The 24,993-nt window shown below is 32.6% G+C and overlaps 1 protein-coding gene across 3 annotated transcripts in view; it reads left to right on the forward strand.

Annotated features, from left to right (window-relative positions):
• The first annotated feature begins 672 nt into the window (after window positions 1-672).
• LOC132704074 (elongation of very long chain fatty acids protein AAEL008004-like) overlaps window positions 673-24,993 on the forward strand; it is a 69,104-nt gene continuing 44,783 nt past the window's right edge. Inside the window, exons 1-2 of one of the 3 annotated variants that reach the window (XM_060673757.1) lie at window positions 673-1,005; window positions 18,248-18,316. In XM_060673757.1, the coding sequence (XP_060529740.1) occupies window positions 18,256-18,316 (61 nt within the window). In that variant the 5' untranslated portion in view covers window positions 673-1,005; window positions 18,248-18,255. Of the gene's footprint in view, window positions 1,006-5,596; window positions 5,683-10,339; window positions 10,363-18,247; window positions 18,317-24,993 lie in introns of those variants that run through there. The other 2 variants (XM_060673756.1, XM_060673758.1) reach the window with 2 other exon arrangements.

Here is a 24,993-nt window from a genome sequence, read left to right on the forward strand (position 1 = left end):
GCTACAATTGCCATCCTGTGTAGCCTCTTTGAACAATTTCCGATTTTGGTTAATCATCAAGCATTTACAAATATTCAAGCTCCTTTCATATAAAAAATACAACTGCTTCCAAAAAAGAGAGAAAATTTTAACCGAATTGGATTTTCTTAAATTTCCAGTAAGGAAGAAATTTTCATTTTATGTTTATGCTGTTATAATCACAATAAAAAGTTGTTTGCATTGGGCGCGTAAAATTCAGTACGTTGTACAAACCGCAATTACAAATTTGTAAATCGATTGGCCAACGATAGGTAAAATTTACGATTTAATTAGTATTGGTTAACTTCCGACACTAATTAAATTTTAATGTAAAAATAAACCCTAGCCAACTGTAAAAATCCTATATGTAGTAATCCCGAAAATTTTATCAAGTTCCTCAAAACCGCACCGAAATGAGCGTAATTTCCACAACGCAGGGAGCCGGAGCGACATTTCACGGATCACCTATTAACCCGCGGAATTTTTAGTCCGTATTCCTGAACAATTTTCCCCGTTTTCATGTTCCTACTCCTTTCGTTTGTCGGCGTTTTGGCGGTGGCAGGCATGAGACGAAACTTCGTCGGATCGTCGGATATTCTCGGCTCTTTCCGACGAAAAATAAAATAACTGTTTCCCATCGGAGTCAGGCAGACGTGAATCCGATAGCGGCTTTGGGAAGCGGCATAAAATAGGCGATGTGCGGTTGAACGAGCGTTAGTTTCGAATGTTTGTATTTCAGTCATCGTACGTAACTGTGACCCAGACACGCCTCTATTAATTAAGTCGGAAAAATTAACAATGTGTTCATTTCAGTGATAATAACGTTCGGATCGATATTTTAGGGCGAGAACTTTATTTTAATGTTACCGGTAAAAATACTTTATTACGTGAACTAATTTGGATTGTTTGTGTTAGTCGACCCACCTGTGATATCAATCGTTTTCGGCGAGAGTTTAAATTTTGGTTATTTTAATACCTTCAATAAAGGTAAGTTCGTTGCATTTAGGGTAATTTAGACGACTTTTGTAATAAACAAGTACTTACCTATAAACTACCTAATATTTTTTCTTAATTTTTAATAGGCACTATACATTAAATGTACTATTAAAGTTAACCTTCATATCAATTCGGCATTTTGTCATATAATAGTTTATGTACGATTTGAAAATGGGGAATAAGAAAGGATAGAACTGTGCCCTATCGATTTTTTACCCATCTGCAACACTTCTTACTAAATCGAACACAGTTAAATCGGACGAACAGTTACGATTAATTATTTTTTACCGTACCCACGTAATGAGCGACATAACCTCAATTGTGACCATCCCTATTGATTCATTACGAAATTTTTTCGGTGTCGAGACTTGACGCTTGCCTTTCGGTAAAATAAACAGTATAATAGGTATTAATTAGGCCTAATGCGGTTTAATATTTGCACCTTATCTGATAGTAGATTGTATTATTATTATTTACCTTGATATTATACAATATTGATGTAAAAGTTTGTATGTAAAGAAGTATGCACTTCTATGTACCCATGAATTTTAGTAATAATTTGGTAATAATAAATGATTTTCGATGCATTTTCTTTTTAAAATAAGTTCTGCATCCCATTTCAAAGTGAAAAAAACTGTGACCCAAAAAAACTAACCAAATATAAATGACGATTAAAAGTCCGTTTGTATTTGGAGAATTCCTGGCAGCTGTTATTACAATATTCAATATTATAAAGGCCAATAAACGTTGCCATAAACTTAGGTTATAATGTAGGTACTATAAAATAACGACCGTGAAATTATAGTAATTGTACCTTACATAGTTATATAAAAAAAGATGATGAAAATGAAGTACTATTTCGTTTAATTTTAAGCAACGCAAGCACAAGTAAACTTTGTCCCATTTTAACGATCTAGGGTTTTTTTTAATTAAAATACATTAAGAGACGCCACTAATATACGTGTGTATAAATGTTTGAATGCTTTTTCGTGATAAGGGATTTGTGGTTGGAAATAGAAAAACTTTTTATAATTTGTATTCCATACTATTCGGTTGTGATTCTACGGTGGAAATATGCCCAGTCTTTCTGATAATACGAATCTCATACCAAATTCTTCTGGATTATTATTATATTATCATGTTAGCTTGTTCAGAGCTTAACTGAAATTGTTTTGATTGGTTGGTCGTGTTGGTCACTTAAGCTCTGAACAAGCTAACATGAGAATTGGCGAAACGTCAGCAAGTCCGACCCAACAACAACCGGCGCTGGAGGAATCCAGAAGATTTGTAAATAGTATTGGAGTAGCCTGTGGTAGTTCCTTTAAAAAAATAATTAATTAACAATATTAATCTGAATGAAAATAATTTGTTGTAAAATGACCGAATCCCTTTTTAAAAATATTATAGTTAGGCGAGTAATTAGGTGAACGGTGCCATAATTTTCAGAAAGATATATGCTCATGTTATTAAAAAGTTGCCATATTTTTTTTCCATCACTCTACAGTCAAGTTGTAATTATGCTTACAATAATAATACCAGGTGTGTTAAATTTATTAATAAATCCCACTTAATCTCAAATTAGTATTATTGATCTTTTGAGTGAAACAACAATTAGAATTGGATTCAATGCATTTGAACTGGGACTGAACTGGTTCTGTATTTAATCGAGATAAATAACCCCTTGACATTATCAATTTGAAATATACCAAGAAATATATTAGTAATTTTTTTAAGTGCTTGTTTCAAGTATCAATAAATCTGTATTGTTTTTCAATTTTCTTGAGTAAGTCCTATTTTCGAGGTGAATAGCTACATCATTTTATGAAGTACCAAATTGAATTATTTGTCAGTAAATATAGGTACTTGTATACTTAATAGATCATTTAATATATGAACGGAGCACACTGCGGACTGGATTTCGCATATGCATGACAAAAATACTTTTGCAACAAAATGCTGATACAAAATGCAAATTTTCATTTGCATTATGGTTGAGCGCCACAAAAAAAAATATTTTACATCTGTTATGCAGCGAAAATTAAAAATAACTCCCACAAAATGTAATTGTGGAACCTTACATAAAATACAGTATCAATTTTAAATTTTGTGTTATTAATAATAATTATAAACATTAAGTATCATTAAATCAAATCATCATCAAATAAATATGTAAAGTCTATATATAATTGATATACTTAACTTAAATTGTTAAATTTTATGGCAAAATGAGCAAATAGAATAACTTCATAAAATTTATTTAGGCATTTTCAAAAATGGATTTAAATTCGTAGCCCAAATTTTCACAATTTTTTATTTTATTTCCTATAACTAGAATAGTTTTGTACATCATTAAAATGTATATTACTAAATAGAAAAAATTACGATACACAGTTTAGAACTTTCTAACATTTACGCTTACAATTAAAACGCAAATAATTAATAATCCTTATATGGGCGATACAAGAGTTGTTTTCATCCCTATTAAAAAGAATATTTGCTAAAAGGCCAAAAATTATTGTCGCTCTGTCACAAACTGCTATATCATTCGCCTACTAGATGTTTGGAATTCTAGCAATATAAAATTGCATTTTTATGCAATTATTTTGTGAATAATTTATTATTTATAATTAATTCGACCACATTCGGGTGGGTGCAGCTGCTAGAATCTTTCACTTGCGTTGGCGCTACAGTGCAGTGTTCATTTAAAATTAAAATGTTCAAATAAATGTCTTGTTTTTAAATCAATATTTACCATTCTCACACACGGTTTAAAGACGTATAGAAAAAAATTCGCGTGGAAAGAAGTGGCTTCTTGTCGGAGCCAATCTCCACCAAGTTTATGATCGTTTTTAGATATTTAACAAATTAATTGTTAAGAAAACCACTTTGTGATTAAATAACCGTTTAAACTTTAATTAAGGGATACGAAAATGCTTAAATTAGAAAAAAATGGCACTTCCGAAGATACGCCAAAAAAAAACAAAATTTACTGACTTCATTTTAATTTTTTTTAGTGATATAAAGAGACATAAAGAGACTTTTTATGTGTTTTTTTAGACTATTCACCCATTCACGGATCGAAAGTCATTCCGCGAAATTTACCGTTGGTTTGTTGAGTTCGGAATTCACTTGGCATTTTTAAGGTTATGATATAAGCAGTAACGTGAGATAAGTGGATTTCGTTTGAACAAAAATTCGCTGTTTTTTTTTATGATTGACTTTAAATGTAGTTGTTTTTGATCGACCTACATTAATAATTATCGAAATTTCTAACTAAATATGTTAAGCATGGTCTTTTCTATGAAGAAAATTGCGTAGTTGAAGTCGAATAGAAAAAAATTAAGAAAAAATAATTTTAAAAATATCATTTTTATACATATTAATTTAATACTGATACTTGCCACACCGCCTCCACATCTTTGTGCCAGTTTAAAGAAAGTTTGAAATGGTCGTTGTTATATCGTACTCTCTACACGATTAAAGATTTTTAGGGCTTTTTTGGCCTTAAGCTCAGTCTGTTTTAGTATTTATCATATATCTAATTGTATTGTTATGTTTTGTATACGTATGTGTTTGTGTGTGGGCCAATTCTTTTTTTTTAATTGTCAAAATATAATAAATGGCAATATATAAATATTAAATAACTATTTTTAAGTTATTTCTAGATTGCGTGTAAGGCTCATTTGGTGGCACCATAACCAGTTAAACAAACTTTATTGTCTTTAATGTCTTGAACTTGCACTTATAAAAAAAACAACGTAAGTAGAGTTGTAAAGATATATAATTCAATATTTCTAAATGTGAAAAAAGAAGTGACATCCAGAATGTTGAAAAAATAATTTAAAAAATGTTTATACCTAATTTACTTATTAGTTTATCTATTGATTAATTAATTAATTTAACATTGATACTCTGCTACTTTTTAAAAGATTGTACAGTTTTAGTTCGTAGTTCATGTTTATAGTCTTATAAAACAACGGTATACTGAATGAACGTAACTATTTCGGAAATTAAATTAAGATTAAATTAAAAAAGAAAGTTCAAAATTAGCGTGTCTGAGTCTTGGTACAATAGTAGAATATCTATTTGACCTAGACACGCCCACGTGTGAAGCCTAAAATTAATCCATTTATAAAATTATCATTTTCATTTCAATTTCGTCGTAATTATAATCAAAAAAGCCCATCATTGTGAAATCTGCGAAACGTATGAAATCTCCTGGTTGCGTGAAATTTGGCGTACCACTTTTTGGCTAATGATGTGCTTCACGCGCAACTCTTTTCGATTCTGTGTAAATTTATACCATCCACCATTAATCACGCGCCATTATCCTTTAAACTTTGTTATAACCATCACCGGCGTATTTGGTCGGTTTTTCGCGTATTTTCTCGAAAACAACATTCCCGGACGGGCGAGCGTTATTTAATCGACGCTATGGAATTGTTTGTCTAAAAAGAAAGTCGATCTCGGAATCGCCCAAGTTATTCAACTAATTATTCCGCGTGACATAACGCCGCGGAACGATCTCGGCTTCGCGTACACCGACGGCTTTTGGTTCTTCCACGACCAGTCAAAGATTTGCTGCCGGCAGGTGTTGGTGTGTGGTGTGCGTCATGGATTTCTTAAATTTAACCAAGAGCCGCGACTCTCCGACTTCGTATGTCGCATGTGAGTTGATTTTTATACGTCGAGGAGATGAAACGTCTACAAAACGTAATGTTATATCTTGTTTTTATCTTTAATGAAATTTTTGTTGAGTAAATAGATGGAAAAATCATCAAATATTAACTTTCCATTATTTACGAGCTTGAAAACAGTCCTGATTGGAAAATAAAATGAAAATTATAAAAATACATTAACGGACCGGATTTTTGAAGATGCCGATCCATGTGGGATGGATAATTGGACTCTTCGAAATCTCATCATCAATTACATCAAAGCACATAGGTGTTCGGGTGGTTCTTTTATTATGAGCTGACCCTTATCTCACAACGTGTTAAAAAAAACAAAATCTTAGAGGCGAAAGTGTTGCTGGTTTAAATATATCTAACGCTTTCTCCGACAATAGACTTTGTTACAAATTTGGAGGTGATTTTCTTGATTGAAACAATTAAAAATTTAATAGAAAAAGCGTTAAAAATCGTTAATTGCAATTTCCATTTCACTGTACAGTGAACTCCGGTTTTAAAGTACCCTCTAGGGACCAAAAAGTTACTACTCTATAAAAAAACAAAAAAAATATGTAGGTACATATATAAAAATAGAAAACTAATAAACACTAATATAGGTACTAAAAAACGACAGATACTAAACTACATAAACTAAGAACTTATCTATCTATATAAATTTTACAACATACAAGTGAAAATACATACCTTTTTTTTTGTTTATTTTTTCTCAATACAAATTTTATATTATCGATGTGCTTCTCAACCTTCCAGAACGCTTGCATAACATCATCAGTTACATTATCAGTAGATTGTAAAAAATTTGTAACAATTTTAGCGGCACAAAGCGCTTCAGAATAACTTGTGGATCTTTTGGCTTTGTAAAACTTCAGTAATAATATCATTATCCGTTAATAACTCCGTTGTTATTAAATTATCATCAAGAGTTGGGAAGATGCATTTCAATGAATTTCAATCAAACGATTCAAAAAATATTTGCGATAAAATGTCTTAAGGCATTTTCTTATGCCCTGATCCATTGGTTGGACGACTGAGGTGCTATTTGGATGCAAAAACTCTAATTTGATATTTGAAAGGATTAGATTTTTTGGACGAACTGCACAATTGTCAACAAGAAGCAATCCGCTCGTTGGTTTGACTTATAAATGACAGGTAGACTTTTCACATTTTTCATGCATCTCGGTCGTTTATATTTACCAATAACAAGAAGTTTGCATTTTTCGCTTCCTGTAATATTTGCACTAATTCAAACGGTGTACCTCCACTTCGACTGCTTCCCACCCAAACTCCTCTAAATTTAAAGGTACGACCTGGAATCATCTTGTAAAATAGCCCAGTCTCGTCACCATTTAAAATATCCTCAAAGCCGTAATTTTGTGCAATACTGGGCCACTTATCCTCTAACCAGTTCAGCACGCACGTTTCAGAGAAAACGTCGCAAATGATTACTGAAAAATCCTCGATTTTTTCGGGGAACCACCGCTCGATAATCCGGTTTTAGTGTAAACTCGCTACACACACAACAATAGTGAAAATATTGTACTTTATAACCGTAGTAGAAGTTATATATGGTACTTAATATCCGATGAAAAATCAAAAGTATTTTAGCCGGACATGATATTGCCTTTTTGAATACGTTGTAGATTTCCAAATATTAAAAATAAAGTTATTCCATAATTTTGGCTCGCTGTGAGTTTGGAAACTTCAAACGTTTTTCCATTTTCAACTTATTTTTTTATGTTTTATAACGTTTATTGTTATCATGTCTATACAACGTTTTTTCAAAAACTAAATAATGGAAAAATATAATCAGTAAATAAAATAAGTTATAAGTATAGTTTGTTATTGTTATTTAAGTTTACCAATTCATTAAAATCATTAATTACGTTGTTCATAAATTAAATTCTAGTTAATTGATTAAATCATTACGTATTTTGGTTTTTTGTTATTCCTGCAAAAACGGACATGGAATAAAAACATAGCCTTTCTATTTAAAATAAGAAAGTTTGATGGTTTAGGGAAAAATCCATAAATGTGGCAACGTCGCCTATTTCACCTTTGATTGCAGTCTAATTAAAAACCCTGGATAGTAAATTTCATAACTTTAACCTTTGACTTTCATTTACACTGGAAAAATGTGTTATTGTAATTTTTTCAAATTCCACAACTTTTCCAAATTTGCAATCTTACACAAGATTTTTTCATTTAAATCTTTAATATTATTTTTTGATCACCACGTAATTTTAAAAATATTAACACAGACCACTATAAGTATAAGTTTTAAATATTTTCAATATTTTATAAAATTTGTTTCTTTCGGTAACAGCTTCCCGAAATCTAGTTGATATGTTTATTGGGCTTCCTCGGATTGCTAAGTATCATATTCAGATATTCCTTAAAGACGGTTATATGTAAATTGGACATCATAAACGCATAATAATTTATTGTAAAAAAGTACATAATATTGTTAAATAGTGGTTGATAACACTTTGCAATTGTTATTTAAACCATTTTGATCAAATTTGATTAGTCAATTAAGAAGTGGTCAATTGACATGTCATTTAAGAAGTGGTCAATTGACCACGGTCAATTAATCTGTGCTAACACTAATACTACGTTACAAATCCAAAATATATTTATTTCTTTTGTTTTAAAAACCTCCGTTCTTAAACCTCAAAAAAAAACAAAATGTAGATCCAGAGTTTAGTTAAGTGCATTAAACATTAAAGATTCAAAACTTTTGATTTGCAAAAATTTTACAAGACATCAAAGTTCATCAGAATGGAATTTTTCAAGTTACAATCACTAAATGCAAGATAGACTGTGTGTCGTCTCGTTTACAGGTTTACATTTATTTTTTTATTTAGATTTCGCATATGGAGGCTGGAAGTTTTGGGTAATTCACTGATTTAAATAAAACAAGTTCAAAGCACATTTTTAAATGCTCAAAATAATAATACAACATCCACTTACATTGAAATGGTCCTTACAAAAGACATTTTTCGCCAGGCTTTGAACATCAAATTGTAAGCATCTTCTTCGAATCTCCTCGGGAAAACACGCAAATGTTTTTGTTGTCGTATTTGTGTTCGCGAATTTTTAATTATATGCAAAGTATGTAACAAAAATATTCATGTGACGATTGTTTGTTTCATTTTTATATACAGAAATAATATGTTTTCGAATTACTACCATGAGCTGGTGTTTTTGCTACCGGTTTGAGCACGATTGCATATATTCGTGCTGTTGTTCAAAAATATGTTCAAAAACTAATAGTTGCGTAAAAAGTTACTTCTTCAGTTTCAGTTTGTTGAAACTTGTTGCACAGTATACTATTAGAATATTCCACCTGAAAACATTTCTTATGGGCTGTCTTCTTGCATTTATGGGTGCTACGAAGTAATAAGGAAATACAGTGTGCCATGTATAAACATTTGCTTTTTTTATTATGGATAATTTTAGGGTCCCAAACGTGGACACGATCAACATATGGAGCTACGACAAGTATTAGTATCAGCTATGTTCTGCTTTCTTGATTACACCAAAGCATTTGATACAGTACAATGGGGACAACTATGCAGCATCCTGAGTCAGATGGGAGTCTAGAAACATCTTATATAATTTATCATAAAAGCAGTGTACGACAAGAACACAGCGCACATACGGAGATTAGGGGAACTCTCAACAGGTTTCAGGGTCCGAAAAGGCGTCAAACAAGGGAGCGTTATCTCCCCAATTTTCTTTTATATATAGGAAGAATAGATTATTAGAAAGGCTCTGGAAAATTGTGAGGGCGGATCCGCTATTGGAGGAAAAATGGCACGATAGTTCTGGCACAAAACGAACAAGAAATGGTTGAACTCATTCAGCCTGTGGAAACTGCTAGTCTGCTATCAAGCGTACGACTGAGCTGTTTGTTGATTGTGGACACTTCTTAACCTATGCCATAATCTTGAACGTTGCATGCTATAGGAAAACAGAGGCGTGTGAAATGATATGGTATTGGAGGATGTTGAGGATCCGTCAGGTGGTCCACAGGACAGATATTTCCGTACATACTCACAACAATCCAACTAAGCTTACTGAAATATTTCGGTCACTTAATTCGAAAGGACGGCATGGGGAAAGTTGATGGCATGGCATGGCCCCCGCCAGATTTATAGATCAAATCAAGGACCTCACAAATATGTCAGTAGCAGGAATCATGAAAACCGTAGAGTATAGAGAAGCGTGAAGAAGACTTGTACCATGAATAAGTCACGACGCTACGAATTTAGCAACGACTGCAGACAGAAAGAGACCGCAGAAGAAAAATTTTTTATAATAAAATATTTATTATCATAGTAATAGCGACACACTAAAAAGAAATAATGTGATTTTTAAAATTATGTGTAATTAAAATGGTATTTGTAGTTAATACCTGCTAAAGTTCGACTTTTTTCTACGCGCTTTGCGCCAATTTTGTTAATGGTCGATTGGAAGGTTAATGTTTTAGGTGCATTAATATACTCGTAATTTCCAAGGAAAAAAATTAATACATAGCTATTTTGCTGTTTTTTTTTGGGCTGTTCCTAGTATATAGCCGGCCTTGATCCACCATTAAAATGTATTTAATCGATTTTAGCATTCAGTAAGTATAATGTTACAACTCGGGTTACATGTACGTATAAACATCATTTAAAGTACTAGTATTTTACCAGCATTTGTATCCATTATCATTTATCCATATATTGTGCGGCCTAGTTCTCTTTACAGTCTGTGATTTTTGACGTTTTGATTTATGCAGAAAACCAATTCTTCACAAAGTGGTTTTTATTCGAATATGTTTGTTTATATTTGCTGCAAGGAACCATAGCATACAAAATTTCCGTCTTTCTAATTTTTCCATTTTTGAAGCAAATGAATTGTGTTAATTCTAAAGAAAGCTAGCAGGACATCCGTGCCGTTCTCTTTCTCCTTTATATAAATGATAGAAAGGGGCGTTCTCGTGTTTCTTTATTTGCCGATATAATTTTTATTGCAATTTATCTATATCATTTGACGATTGAACTATATTTTAAATATATAAAAATTGCTCATAGAAATTCATATACTTAGACACTCCAAATATTTAATTTTTTAAGTGTTATTTAAAAACTTTTTCCTACTGCAATTTTTTAATAATGCCAACAGTTCCTAAATTAAAAAATAACATGTAAAGCAAGGCACAAGACATAAAAAATATTAAATAAAAAGATCTACGTATAGTTAAATTAAACAAATTTGACACATTTTTAGAGACAATGCAAACCACAAACGATGCCTTTGAAAGTTCTTTGCAGATCAACAATACATATTACAAAGCATAAATACACAAAACAAGAAGTTTGTTTAAATACTTGTTATTCAAATACTTCACAGAATTGCGGTATTTTTGCATTAGTCCTTGTAATAGCGGTATATAAGAAAAGCTTTTCGCTTTCAATTTTTCTCACAAAAAAAGCAAGACGTACGTCAAATAGCGTTTAAAACTCCCTCTACAAAAAAGAAACATTTTATTAATGTTTAATAAAATTTTAGCAAGGCATTTTGTTGATTTATAATGAGTTACATTTTTTATGTACTCATATAATATTATTCGGTAGAAAAGACCGGAGATGTCCAGCACTAGCAAAATTATGTGAGCCCTTCATGTTACTATGTAAACAATGCAATGCAATAGAAACAGCAATTGATTATATAGAAATAATTGGAAATGTTTACTTGTTAGTCTTCATCCACCGTGAATGAATCATCAGTCTATATATTCTTATGCGACGGTGGACCCACAGCCAGCGTTAAACGCTGGAATCGTTTTGAAAACGTCATGATCTATCCGCTCACCGTACGGTTTAAGAAAATCAAAATACCCATCGTATTCAAAAAGGAATTTGTTTCTACTTGAAGTCGTTAAATGATATCTTAGTCTTTCGTCAATCTCCGGACTACTTAAAGTTATGTCAAATTGTGTCGTCGCTGGTTGTTCCCATTTTTTTAGAATGTCAGGGTCATAATTTTCACTACGATATCACTTTGCGTCACGCTATACGTTTGTTTACGTTTGCAAAATGTAACCATATTTGTTTTATTTCAGACATGCATAAACGAATAATAAGCTATTAGCGAAACAAATGAAATTATCAACAAGCTTATTAATAAAAGATGATCATCATCTCATATTTAAGATCTTCCTCATAAATTTGTTAATTAGTTGTTTTCCTAAATTGATCTATGGTTATAAATTTAAAAACGCTATAATTCCTATTAATCATTTTTTTATGCTTTATGCTGCTTCACGGCCTTGTCTAGCATCCTTCAGTGTTTCTCATGTCAAGTTGTAAATTAATAAAAGCTCATTAGGTCTGCAAAGAGACTACAGAGTGACCCAACGATTGCTTAAGCCATTTTCATTGTTTGAACGTTGAATACAAAGCATTTTCGTCTACCATGCAAAAATTTTTTTACCACCAATATTTTTTCTTCAACATCTTAAATATTCATTAACCTTCATGAAAATTGTTGAATTTTTTTTACATTTTGTAGCTTATAACACACGATGGTTTGTCAAAAGCTAGTGGATTGGAATGTGAAATTTATTTGTTTGTACGTTAAATCGTTTTGATTTAGAAACGTTCAAATTGTTTCAAATAGACCAAAACATCACTTTTCGTGTGTCAATGTCTCAAAAACGATTGAAAATAGAGTCATATATATCAGTATAAACAAAACTTGTTAAAAACATTCCGGAGATTCCAAAAATGTCATATGTATACAGGGTGTTTGAAGTTAAAATTTATCAAATATTTGAAAAACCAAACTCTATTTAGTCTTTATATACATAAATACACACTAAAGTCAATTAATGTGCAAGTGAAAAAACAGTTGAAAAAGACTCTTAAAGTTATGCTGAATAAGTATTTTGAAAGAATGTGTTGAGCTGTAATTATTCTAAAGCGTGAGACAAAACAAGATTACTTTGCGCGCTACGCAGTGTACAGAGTCGCTTCGCGGCTTCTTGTCTTAGGGGGACACATTGGTTTTTTTTTGTGGATGCACCCTGTATATATTGACTTTCATGTCTCGCCGAACTTCAAAGTTACGGAAAACTTTGGTAAATATTAACATTTTTACGAATAATAGCGATTTTCAATGATATTTTTTTAAATATATCGTGCACTCTGTATGATAGACAAAACCTGAAACTCTCTCTCGTCACAAATAACAACCCTATTTAAACCAAATTATCCCATGTTTTATAGTTTTTCATTTACGGCTAATAATTTACCCACAAAAACGGCAATTTTCAGGGACTTTTTGGTTTTTTGCTAATAACCGACACACTCTGTACATAATTGAAAAAATTTCGGAAATAGAGGTTATAACCGTGGATCTCGCACGTTTCCTGCTCCAAGAATTTTCCCAATTGAGAAAATGGTTTTCGAGAAAATATATTTTTTCTGAAACAGTACATACACCGTAATAGAAAATCGCGTTTAGCAAGTGATTTGCATATGGATTTTTTTCAAATATCTCGAGCAGCGTGTGTGATAGACGAAAGCCGTAAATACAGAAAGTGATGCTCTTCATGCGGCCTATCACACTGTTTGAGCCGATTAGCCATATTTTTTTATGAATTTTGATTGAAGTTTAATGATATACTCCCGAAAAGAACAATTTTTAAGATACTTTAGATTTTTGTCCATAACTAAAACATGCATATAATCGAAAACCCGATAGTTATAGCACCAGATGTCCTGCGTCTCACGGTTCCAAAATTTTGCGATCGGGAAAATGGTTATGGAGGAAAACATATTTTTCCGGAAGCCAAAATAACCAAAAAAAAAATTTCAAAAATGTTTAAAAAATACTTGGTGAAATTTCAAATGTGGACACGGACTTTGACATCTCTGCTAAATTTGAAGTTGATATCCGCAAATTTAGGACACTTAAAACACAATGCTTATGCAAAAGATTTAGAAAGTGACATCTGAATCATAGCCTTTCAGTTATAGCCAATTTTCAATAATAGGGGGAGCCATTTTTCAGTTTTTTTGAATTAAAGGCGCACCTTGTACATTTTTGACAAATTGTCAAGAATAAAAGTTTGGAGCCGAATCTTCTGTGTCTTTTTGTTCAAGATTTTTTTCGGTTCTGTGAACGGTTTTTGGAAAATGATCTTTTTCGTGACCATTGCACCCGCGATTTTTATTTTTATTTTAAATACTTCCCGACCGCCCAGCGCTCCCATTTTCAATAGATTCACGGGGCAAAACTGCACTTCTCGTGTTCATAGCAAAAGTAGGTAAATCTCAGTTTCGTAGTCCAAACGGTTACAAAGTTATTGCGGAAAAACCAAAAGACGAGAACGGAGAACGTCCAGACAAAAATTTTTTTTTCGAAGGTCCCCTAGGACCTACCGTCACCGAGATATAAGATTTTTATATGAGCGTAGATACTTTCGAAAAATTCGATTTCATCGATTTTCGCTAGTAACAATGGATTTTTTCTTAATCACAGTCTCCGAACTTATGTCAGAACTGACGTTTGCTTTTTGTATTGCCGTATATAAAATAACTGGCCATGTAAAAGTTCCTTCTTTTTTGGTTTTTTTCTTTTGGTGGTTAACCAGTCGATAATTTCTTGTTTTCTCCAAAATGAAGTTGGAGTCTTCTTTAGGCACCGTGAATAAGAGCTTGTCTTTCCCTAACTAGTATTCAATATGTAGGAGGATATTTTATTATTTCACAAATATAGTACTCTCCGCTCTAAAACAACAGAATTTATTTAATCGTGGTAATATCCTAAATGGCACAACTCAATATTTTACAAATCCTTTTAAAAATCCTTCTTCGCTTCCAGTGTAGACGATTACTACTCTTCCTTTTTCTTGGAAGCACCTTAAATACCAGTTAATAGGATATTTTTGTCTTGTCCCATTTTTATTAATGTATAAACCGCAATTCACGTTTCATCAAGTAACTAAATTTCTTCCTTTTTTTTGTGGTCTTAAGTATTCTTGGCGGTTATGCTTTTTCCCAGTGAAAATGCCTATTTTTTAAAGTGGGCAATACATTTTTTTGGAGTTATAGAGATCGAACAAAATTAAAACAACTTTTCGACAATTTGGGTACAGTAAAATAAAACTCTATGATAGTAAAGCAATGATTTTTTTTATTATTATTTTTCAAAGAAAAATAAAATTAATTAAAGTACTTCTTTTTATGATCGCTTCAAAGGTGCGGCAATATGCAGTTAATATTTGGAACAACATCCTGCGTTTACAATAACAGCTTCGCAACATCTAAGCATCGTAATTGTAAATTGGCAGTGGTTTCTTCACTAGCGGAGGTATAAACGTTTTTAATTTGTTCGAAGAATTCGGCCTGTTTTTAAATTTTTTTCTTAGAATTTCTTTCTGCATAATCTATCAAAATATTATCAATGAGATTTAAGCCTGGTGATACCTCAAGAACCACTGCTTGAGTGTTTCGGGTCGTCATTGCTGAAAAGTGAACCCGAGAGGCATTTCTTACTAGGCGTAAAGTAGCATGACCTCTTCATAAATGTACCCAACCCCCTCAATCTGATGGATTGGCCCAACTCCAAACAACTCCATACCATAATATTATCTCCTTCATGCTTAACCGTTTGACAAACGTATTTAGGATTGAACCTTCTACGATCTGGAGGATGTATCCATATTGCATCATCACTTCTAGATATACCAAACTTTGATTAGTCAGACCAACACATATGGATTTCTTCTGCGTTAGGTTTTCTCTCTGTCTTGCTGACCTTTCGCTAAACATGCTGGTGGATTCCTCAAACTCAAGAAGCCAGCAGCATGTTTAGCGAAACGTCCCGACTTCGCCTTTTTAGGCTTACATTTTGCAATTCTTGTGACTTACGAGTAGTTATCATGAATTTAGTCTTCTTGGTGTTCATGTTAAGGCCCATGTCCTAACTATTCGATAATCCTGAGCATACTTGGCAAATCTTTTTTTTTATCTGCAATTAGAACTATATCGTCCGCTTTAGCTATATTGTTGACCCACACCATTTAATTTAATGCCCATGTTCCTTTCTTGTAGGACTTCCTAAAAGACGTTTTCGGAATACAAATTGAAGAGAAGTGCCGTTGCCTGGCCCCTCTACGGATTGGTTTTGCTGCTGTAAATTTACGATTTGGATGAGCTTATGATGTTGGACTCTCTCGAACCCTTTTTCGTAATCGATGAAGCACAGGATTATGTCTCTGATCGTTGCAGTTCTGGATTAGTACTTGAGCCTAACGTCCTGCCCTTTCGCACTGTTGTTCAGTGCGTCACTCATGGCAAGGGGATAAAATCTGATGTTGGCAGGAAACTTGCCTGTATTATAGATTATTTTCTCGTTGAATAGCTCGAGTAACTCGATAAATATACTGTCTGGTTAAATCGCCTTCCTATATTTTTGAAATTATTTACCTAAAGATAAAAGATTGCCATTGCTAAATGAAAAATTTATAATGCTTTAATTTCGTCCGATAATGTCAACGGAATACTGTCATCCTAACCAAGCTACGCCACAATCTGTTTTAGGATGGCCATTACACTTTCGTCTTTTTCCTGGTTTGCCGTTGGGTGGTTTCTTGGGAAGTTCCACTTGACGTGCTGTGCTGTCCTTTCCTAATGCAATAATTTGGATTTTCCCAATTTTTCGCTCACTGAAATTGAACGGAACTTATTAGAATTTCTCATTTTATTACTCTACTTTTCTAAAATAGCTTAAAATTGTCGTTTTAAGTTAGTGTATCAAACTGACATTTAGATTTTTTCTCGCTCGTCTTACGTAAACTTCCCTCTTTGTAATTGGGTACAATAAAGTCCTTATTAATATTATTTCATTATTATATCGATCCCGATATCTAATAAGCAAATTATAGATGCTTGTAGATGAAGTTATGGCATGGCAAACCGAAGCAGGTTAATAAATAAAGAGGAGAAAGTGGTCGATTTATGTTAAACAAAGTCGCATTTTAAAAAAATTCATTCGTCGTTGTTGGGCAACGTGCAATTTCGCTTACCGGTCCCGGCAAGTAAACTTTGCGAATTAATTGCGTTTTTTTTTGTTTAACTGCGAGCCGGTCCTTTTCACGTCCCGCATCTGATTTTTGGATCGGTAAAAATTACATACGTGACTTGCTAAAATTCCGCGAGTCATCTTTCGGCGGTATCCGCTTTTTTCTTTGCATGAAATTAATGTTGAAATTTTGGATTCCAGACCGACCGCTTGGCCGCGAAAAGATATTACAAATTTGCGCAAAAATTTACAGTAGGTCGTTAAGATTTTTATTCAATAAACTTGTTGCATCTGCATGTCGCTTTTGGTGCTTAATTTAAAATCTTTTGAAAATCGATAAAATTCTTATTGGTTTCGGGTTTGTCCGGAAAAAACCGAAAATCAGCAATTTGTTTTGGTTTTTTTGCTGCCTTTAAGTTTTTTTTAACAAATGACACTTTATCATTACAACTTTTGTTTCCCTTTGGCATTATTAACTTTTAAGTATAACGTTTTAGTTTTGTGTACCCATCAGCTTAACTCATCGACATTCTGAAAACATATATGTATCACATATGAATGAATTACTAAATATAGAAACAAGGTGGCCCTGAAACACAAGCATCATTACGTCAAACCGCCGTCTTGACGTATTTGTTAAATATTAGAGTTTTCATTACATTTTTCTTGGGTAACCAATTATTACAATAGCAAATAATGGCGTTTTTAAAGTGAATGTAAAAATATGTTTTCTTACTGCAAATCAAGAGTGGAGAAGTAGAGGACACACTTATTGAATTAATATTGAAAAAATAAAATTTCTTTGATTTCATAATGTAAAAAAACAATTGTATAATGCTAGAACTGCGTAGTAAAACATACTACCTTATAATGAAAACAACTGAAAGAAGATACTTTTTTTGTATCACCCTGTTTAAGTTTCAGGGTTATCTGAGAATCTTCCAAAATAAGCGAGCATCAAATGAAGCTTGGGCTTAAGCTTAAGCTATTCCTTTTAATCATTGGACTCAAACTAAACTAAATTTTGCAATAGTCTTTCTCTTGCTTATTTATATAAATTGAAATATGGGATCTTGTTTGTGATGATAGAAAATGGCGGTAGATATTGACGTGTATGACGTAGAAAATAGCTATTACCATTCCTCTCTCTCGAAATAAAATTTGCCTCACAAAATCGATATTTGCTGCAATAGCGATCCCATTCCGATTAAAATCTAGAGTTCACTGGTCTTAGTACCAGTATATTTTGAATGACGCACCGCTGTTTAGGGTGCGTTTAGAATTTTGTTGTAGATTGTATATCTGTTACGGCTTGAATTCAATTTGGATACAAGGTCGTTGACGGGTAATTAATTGATATCGGATTGTACTTAAATCGAAAAGCAAGATGTTCTTTAAATGGATTGAATTTTTATATTTTTGGATTAGTTTTTTGTTCGTTAGCTTTAACAGGTTATTTCTTGCAGATCCCACGATGGCGCATTTAGTAACCAGTGTGATAGACAAGTACCACGATATTTTGGATAATCAAAGTGGTGAGTAGAAGTGGATTTGTTTTAAATTAGTTATCACCAAGTACTATAAAATAGTACTCGGCGCCCCTTTTTCGATATGTCCGATTGGGAAACTATTGTTTTGATATTTGAAAAAAAAAATTAAACGCTTTTTCATTGCAACTTTTTATTATTTTTTCTACTCCTTAATGTAAAATACCATTTTGGGCATATTTTTAAGCCTTAAAACGTCAGCTTCGTTAAACACCCATTTCGATCGTTTCCGGTTCTTTAGTCAGGGGTCGAGAGCGATGTTTTCGATAGATTTAATATTTTGACATTTGCCAATTCGAATGGTCACGTCAGACGTCATTGAATGCTGTTTTACAAATTCGTACTCCAAAATTAAAGGTCGTAAAAAAGTATAGTATGCAACACGTTTACTAAACTCTTGGTTAAAATGTAATTTTTAAAACTCGCCGACTAATATACTATATGTACTCTAACATCGTTATAATGAAATTATTGTTTAGATGTCTTAAACATAATATTTTTTTACATAATCCTTTATTCAGGCAGACACTACATGTACATTTACAATTATATTGTAATACACTATTAGACTCTCTAGACAAGAATTAAGGTATGGTCTGTTCATAGATATAAGAAAGTGACCAATGGCTTTTGAACGGATTATCCAAGGGTGGTCATGAACAAGATTATTATTATTAAATAATATTTAATAATCAATTAATAATAATAATTATTATTATTATTATCATTATTTGATTAATTATTAATTACCTTATCAAATAATAATAATCTTGTTGCATTGTATGTTAATGACAACCCTTGGATAATCCGTTCAAAAGCAATTGGTCGCTTTCGTATGTCTATGAACAAACCGTCACTTTCTAAACAATGCATTAAGCATTGATCCCGAAAGCATTTTAACTGAATTATCTAATAATAATCTAATATAATAGGTTCGAGTCTTGCAAGAAGGTAATTAAATGTATTATTTTATTGCATAAATATAAATTTAAAATTACGCCATTCTTAAAGGCTCAAGTATTCTACAAAAACTAAGTTTCTCATAAGAACATATCGAAAAAGGGACACCCTGTACATCGATGACGTAATGATAATTCAAGTCCTCGATATAAATGGAGCGTCAATCGTTTTTAGTTGCTTGGAGTTTGACAAATAATGGTAGCCAATGTTTAAAATTGAGTTATCAAAAAATCAATTCAGAAGCTCAAGACTGTTACTACTTCAAAAATCGCCAGTGTAAAACCAGCTTTAGTACTTGTAATCCTGTTACGTTATAATAACACTTTCTTCGGCGACGTATTTGCGGAACGGGTTGTGCAACAACGTATTAAAACAAAATTAATTATTGTTGCAAAAAAGCGTATGAATTGCATCCTATTAATTCGATCCGTATACCATAATTGAACTGTATAATGTGTAAGTGATATTTACGCATTCCGTACTACTTTTATTGTACAGCAATTTTTATTCCTCTTAGTTAACGATTTTTTTTTTCCTAAAATTCTGAACTCGCTTACTTTTCTTATTGCGCTTCATGATAAGTGACAACCCAGGTACGAACGAAATTAAAATAGTAACATAGAAACCCAACGGGTGGGTCCTGGCGGCGAGCGGGGCGACACGGTTAGACTCATCTAAAATATTTAAAGAATGCACAACACAGTGCTTGAAACAAATAAATCACCTAATCACTCAATTGATTATTAAATGTAATTCAACGATCAACTACAAACAACTCGCCGGGTAGCGTTCAGAAAAATACCATAGCTCCACAATATTACGAATTATAACTTTTCGCGAGTCAAAAATAAATATTTCATAACATAAAAAACGAAATATTCGAAAATATCGACCTCCTAAAGTTAAGGGCGCCGACATACAAGATATCCATAATTCAAGATTTGAGATGTGAAACTTACTTACTCTATCTGCCGTTGCATCCATAGTTAGAGCGCTTTATCTATGCGAGATGTAACTCGTTGTTTGTTCCTTTCTTCTTTCTTCTACTTCTTATGAGGATGACTCTCATTCTTCACGGCTTTCCCTTCATGATTTATTAGGTTTGCTGCTAACTAAAAAAACCTTATACTAGTCTTTCTTCGTGAATTCGGTGGACAAACAATTTCACTAAGTCCATAATTTTATTCACGAAATAGAACTTGTTCAAATTTCGGTCAAGCTTTTGCTTTAAGTCAGTAATACCAACTGTTAAAATAAATCAAAATCACAATCAAAATATTCATATTATAAACCAAACTCGTGTATTAGATGTAGTTGTAAATTACTTGTGGAAATTCGTCCTTAAAAGTGTCATATATTAACTCTACAGACTTTGGGGCAGAATAACGAAATAATAGAGTATTAGATAAGTAAAGATTGAGGCTATACATAACCTCACACCTTCGAACGAACGTCGAACCTTCGCCCGCTCCGCGGGACCCCCAGTGCTTGTAGGGGGTGCTTCATATGGGGCCCCGTGCTTGTAGGGGACTATCCGCATCCAAGCACTGGCGAATCCCTCGTACCCCCGCCGAGTGCTTAAATGTTGGACGGTTGTAAGGTTTGAGGTTATGTATCGCCACAACTCTATTTAGTAACCTATTAATAGAAGACTCAAATAATCGGAAGCTGAACATTAGGCTTCAAATAAATTTCACCTGTAGCCAGGTGATTTTAAGAGTTAGCACTGAACTTATCGCATCTCGAAAATTTGTGTTCATTTTCTCTGTCCCTTCTTTCTCATGACTCGTTATTTTATTAAAACTTCCTCTTGGCATCTTCAAAAACCTGTTTAACTGCTCAGATAAGCGGCAATGAATGATACTTAAAAACAGGGACAACATTTTTTTATATAATTTTTGTGTAACACAACAGAATACAGGCACCAAACAAACTAGAAGTCTAAGAAAATGTGACGCGTTTAAAATTATATTTAAAAAATCGGTCATAGCGTTATAGCTAACAAATTTTGATTGATTTTGATAGGGGTTTGTCTACAGTCTCACTAATTCTAGATTCGTCTTCATCTGAGACGAAATAAAATAATGTAATTTTGGTTAACGTTTTTGCTGTATATTAGTTTAATTTAACCATCTCTTATTTCTGAACTAGATAGAGCAGAGCTCCCAACAGAGATATAAAGACTTTTCAATTTTCGGCCCTTTTGAAAATTGCCCACAACTTTTTTATTTATGGAAGTTTTGAATTCGGATAAAAACATTATTAGAGCATTTTTTAAGGCCATTGGAGTGGTGTACTCAGATTTTTTCTATAGTTCTTTCTTTTCACATAAATGAATACAAGCTCCTGGCAATCATAGTTGGCTATGGCCTTGTCGAGCCTTTTTATGAGTTTTTATTATTTTTTGCATATTTATTATTTACTGTTTTATTTTATATTTCATTATATTATATTATTTTACTATGCACTTTAGTCGAAAATCCCGGGAAGAAAAATTGTAACATAAGCACGCCTTTTTTTTAGTTTTCACTGACAAATTAGAAATCTTCCTGTGTAAATAGCTGCAAAATATTCGAAATATTCACACTCTCTGACTCCCCGTATATGTGTTTACGCTCCTATAATGCGAAGCCATTAAAGAGAATCGCGAGAATAGCAATGTCCGTTATAACCGCCAATGACCTTAGAATAAATGGGGCATTAATTCATTTCGATAAGGTTCCGAGAAACAGTATCTTGTCTAGCAGTCTGTGTTCAAAAATGGGAGGTTTTGATGTTTTCCTTTGTTTTTTAAAAAATGGAAATTTTACCCTGTGCGGTTATTGCCCGGTATAAAATTTATAATACAGGATATTTTATATGGTAGCTTTCCATATTTCAGTTTTTTAAGACGCCTCAAATCGTCCCTAAATTAAAGTCACACTAATTTGCGTATAATTGAAAGACGAATTTGACGAATGAATGATGCGGCGTTACGACAGGTAATTTATTTAAGTTTATTTTATTATTAAAGAGGTGAGTAAATAAATAAAAACTTGTAAAATTACAACTCCGATTCCTATGTTGTTCTTTATTGGGTTAATTCATATTGTTTTTGTTATTTTCCTTGGAATCTGCATTCTGTTCATTTATGAATTGCTATTACTGTTATTGTAACTACTTGCAATTCTTGTTTTTTCCTTTCCTTTAGGTGCGTACTTATATAAAATTGAAATAATTAGCAAGTACTTTTTTCATTTCTTTTGTATAATTAATTTTCACAGCAGCATTGAGATATTTTTCATATTAATTGATATTCCGTCATTTAAATCGTAAATCCATAAGAAACACCTATAATTTATAAAATATTCTGTCAAAATAATTATTAATTTTAACACAATATTTTCTTAGGTGTCCTATTGTTATTAGTAAGTATTGCCAAATTGAATTTGATTGATGGATTTTTAATTATTTACTGTTTACAATATAACTTAAATTGTAAACTTCGTTTTCTTCATTCTTTTATTTCAATCTCATGTGGCGCACTTACTCCGTTTTCCCCAATCGCAGTGGATTATTCCCTTTTCCAAAAGTTCCTCATTTTAAAAGTGGGACTTAATTCACAATAATGTAGCCGAAGACAAGATACGGAAGATTTTATATTATTGAACGTTAGTAATAGTTTTACGACTTTTGGCTGCTCCTGCAGCGACATTTGCTTAGAACTAACATACTAGCGTAAATAGGTGCAGTTCAAAGGCGAAACAGACTATTCTGGGTTGAGAGAGAACACCAACCCTTAATAGAAACAGAAACCTCCTAGCGTGGGAAGGAGCGGAGACAAAATAATACAACTTTATTGTAAACACATTACAAGAATATATGAAGTTATTCTTCATCGATGAACCTACAATTGCCCTATATTAAGTATTTGATATAATACCAGGAAATTAGTCAGTAATAGTTAATATTTAAGCCCATACAAGATACAAACCAAAAACAAAGCAACCTGAAACGCAAAGGAATATCAAAGAAGAGAAAAAAAGAGAATAAATAAAATAAACCCATGCGACACATGTACCTAAAAAAATAACAAAAGAAAAAGGCATGCTGCTGGTACTATAACGATCCCATTAAGAGTGATCATTTATGAGACGATATAATGTGTTTACGCCACAAGACTAAATTATGAGCATCATATCTAAATTTAATTTTTTCAAATTAATATTCAACGTATTCTTTATGATTATTTTATTTATTGATATGATAATATTACCTTTTCTTCGGTTGAACAACGCATTTACCTTCATTTTAGCAAAAAACCCCCGGTAATACAGTCTGGTACGTACCTCTAATCAAATATACACTACAATTATCTATAAGCTGAATACGTGTTGCATCACAGAAGGCAAGGACCGACACAGTGTCACAAAAATTAAACTTCGTTAAAACTAATCACATAATATCTTTGGCTGAAAATAAGTTTAAGATCCGAAAGCCTTAAATCAACATCACGTAACAGTTCCACATTCATAGAAACGTTCAACGTTCTTAAAAACTTCGTTATTGAAATTACTGCGTAAAAGGTTCTGGCATAGATCCCTTCTTTGGGAACGCTCAAACAATAGTACGTGTCCTTTTTTTTTATTAATTGCCACATAGTGGTTTTCGGAATCCAGAATAAAGCGATCCAAATTACTATATAACAGGTTGTTGAATATCATTAGCGTATAAATGGAGAGACCTTAGATGGGAGGTATAATGTCAACAGCAATATTCCAAGGAAGTAGCCTCGAGGAATACCATTTTGCAACACTTTTAGCTTTCGACTGCAAATTTTTAAGTATCATAAATTGCATTCTGTACTTGGGAAAGTTTTCTATAAGCTTGCATACATAATATATAGCTTGTGACTTAATCTGTCAAAATCTAGAAGAATCAGAGCTCTCAGGTCACCTTGGATCCTTACAGAAGACAGACCGCATGGATATTCGTCAATTAGCAAGGAATTCAAAGTTTATATATATATATATATATATATATATATATATATATATATATATATATATATATATATATATATATATATATATATATATATATATACATTTGATAGCATGAACTACGAAGAGATACGCGACCAATGAACAGACACGCAACCTGGAAATCCTCTTAGCGATTGACACCGAACTTGCAGCTTCAAATGCGAATGAGCAGAGCACTTACTGCGTACCAGGCGGTGGGTAAAATCAGGTACTCAAAACTGGGGGGCCGAAATTCTCAGGTTTGACGACCCAAATAAGGTACGTTCTCACAGAATAATGGACGTTTTACGAGGCTGAGTATGTTGGGGGACTGAATACTTGGGAGTGTGCCGCAATAAATCATCAGGTCGCAGCGGATGGTGGGAATGCGGGTCGCACACTAAATCCTATATCCTAATCTTGCACTTAATAGAACTACCTAATTAACGAAAAAAATTACGGTGGTCGGGAATTTGCAATACTCCAATGAGTTACTTCTACATGGCTTTTTCGACCAGTCAACCGAGCTCTATTGAAGTAAAATATACATTTTTTCGCTAACAAAATTGCTGACTCCACTCCTTAACCACTCTTCTTTGGAAAACCTCATTTTTCCTCCTCGATAGCTATGAAAAATGGCTTAACAATATCTCATATGCAGATAACGAAGGAATTGACGAGAAGCTGTCAGTGTAAAGACGA

The sequence above is a fragment of the Cylas formicarius genome, unplaced genomic scaffold, assembly GCF_029955315.1.
Source record: "Cylas formicarius isolate icCylForm1 unplaced genomic scaffold, icCylForm1.1 PGA_scaffold_6__28_contigs__length_40554024, whole genome shotgun sequence".
Classification (NCBI taxonomy): Eukaryota; Metazoa; Arthropoda; class Insecta; order Coleoptera; family Brentidae; genus Cylas; species Cylas formicarius.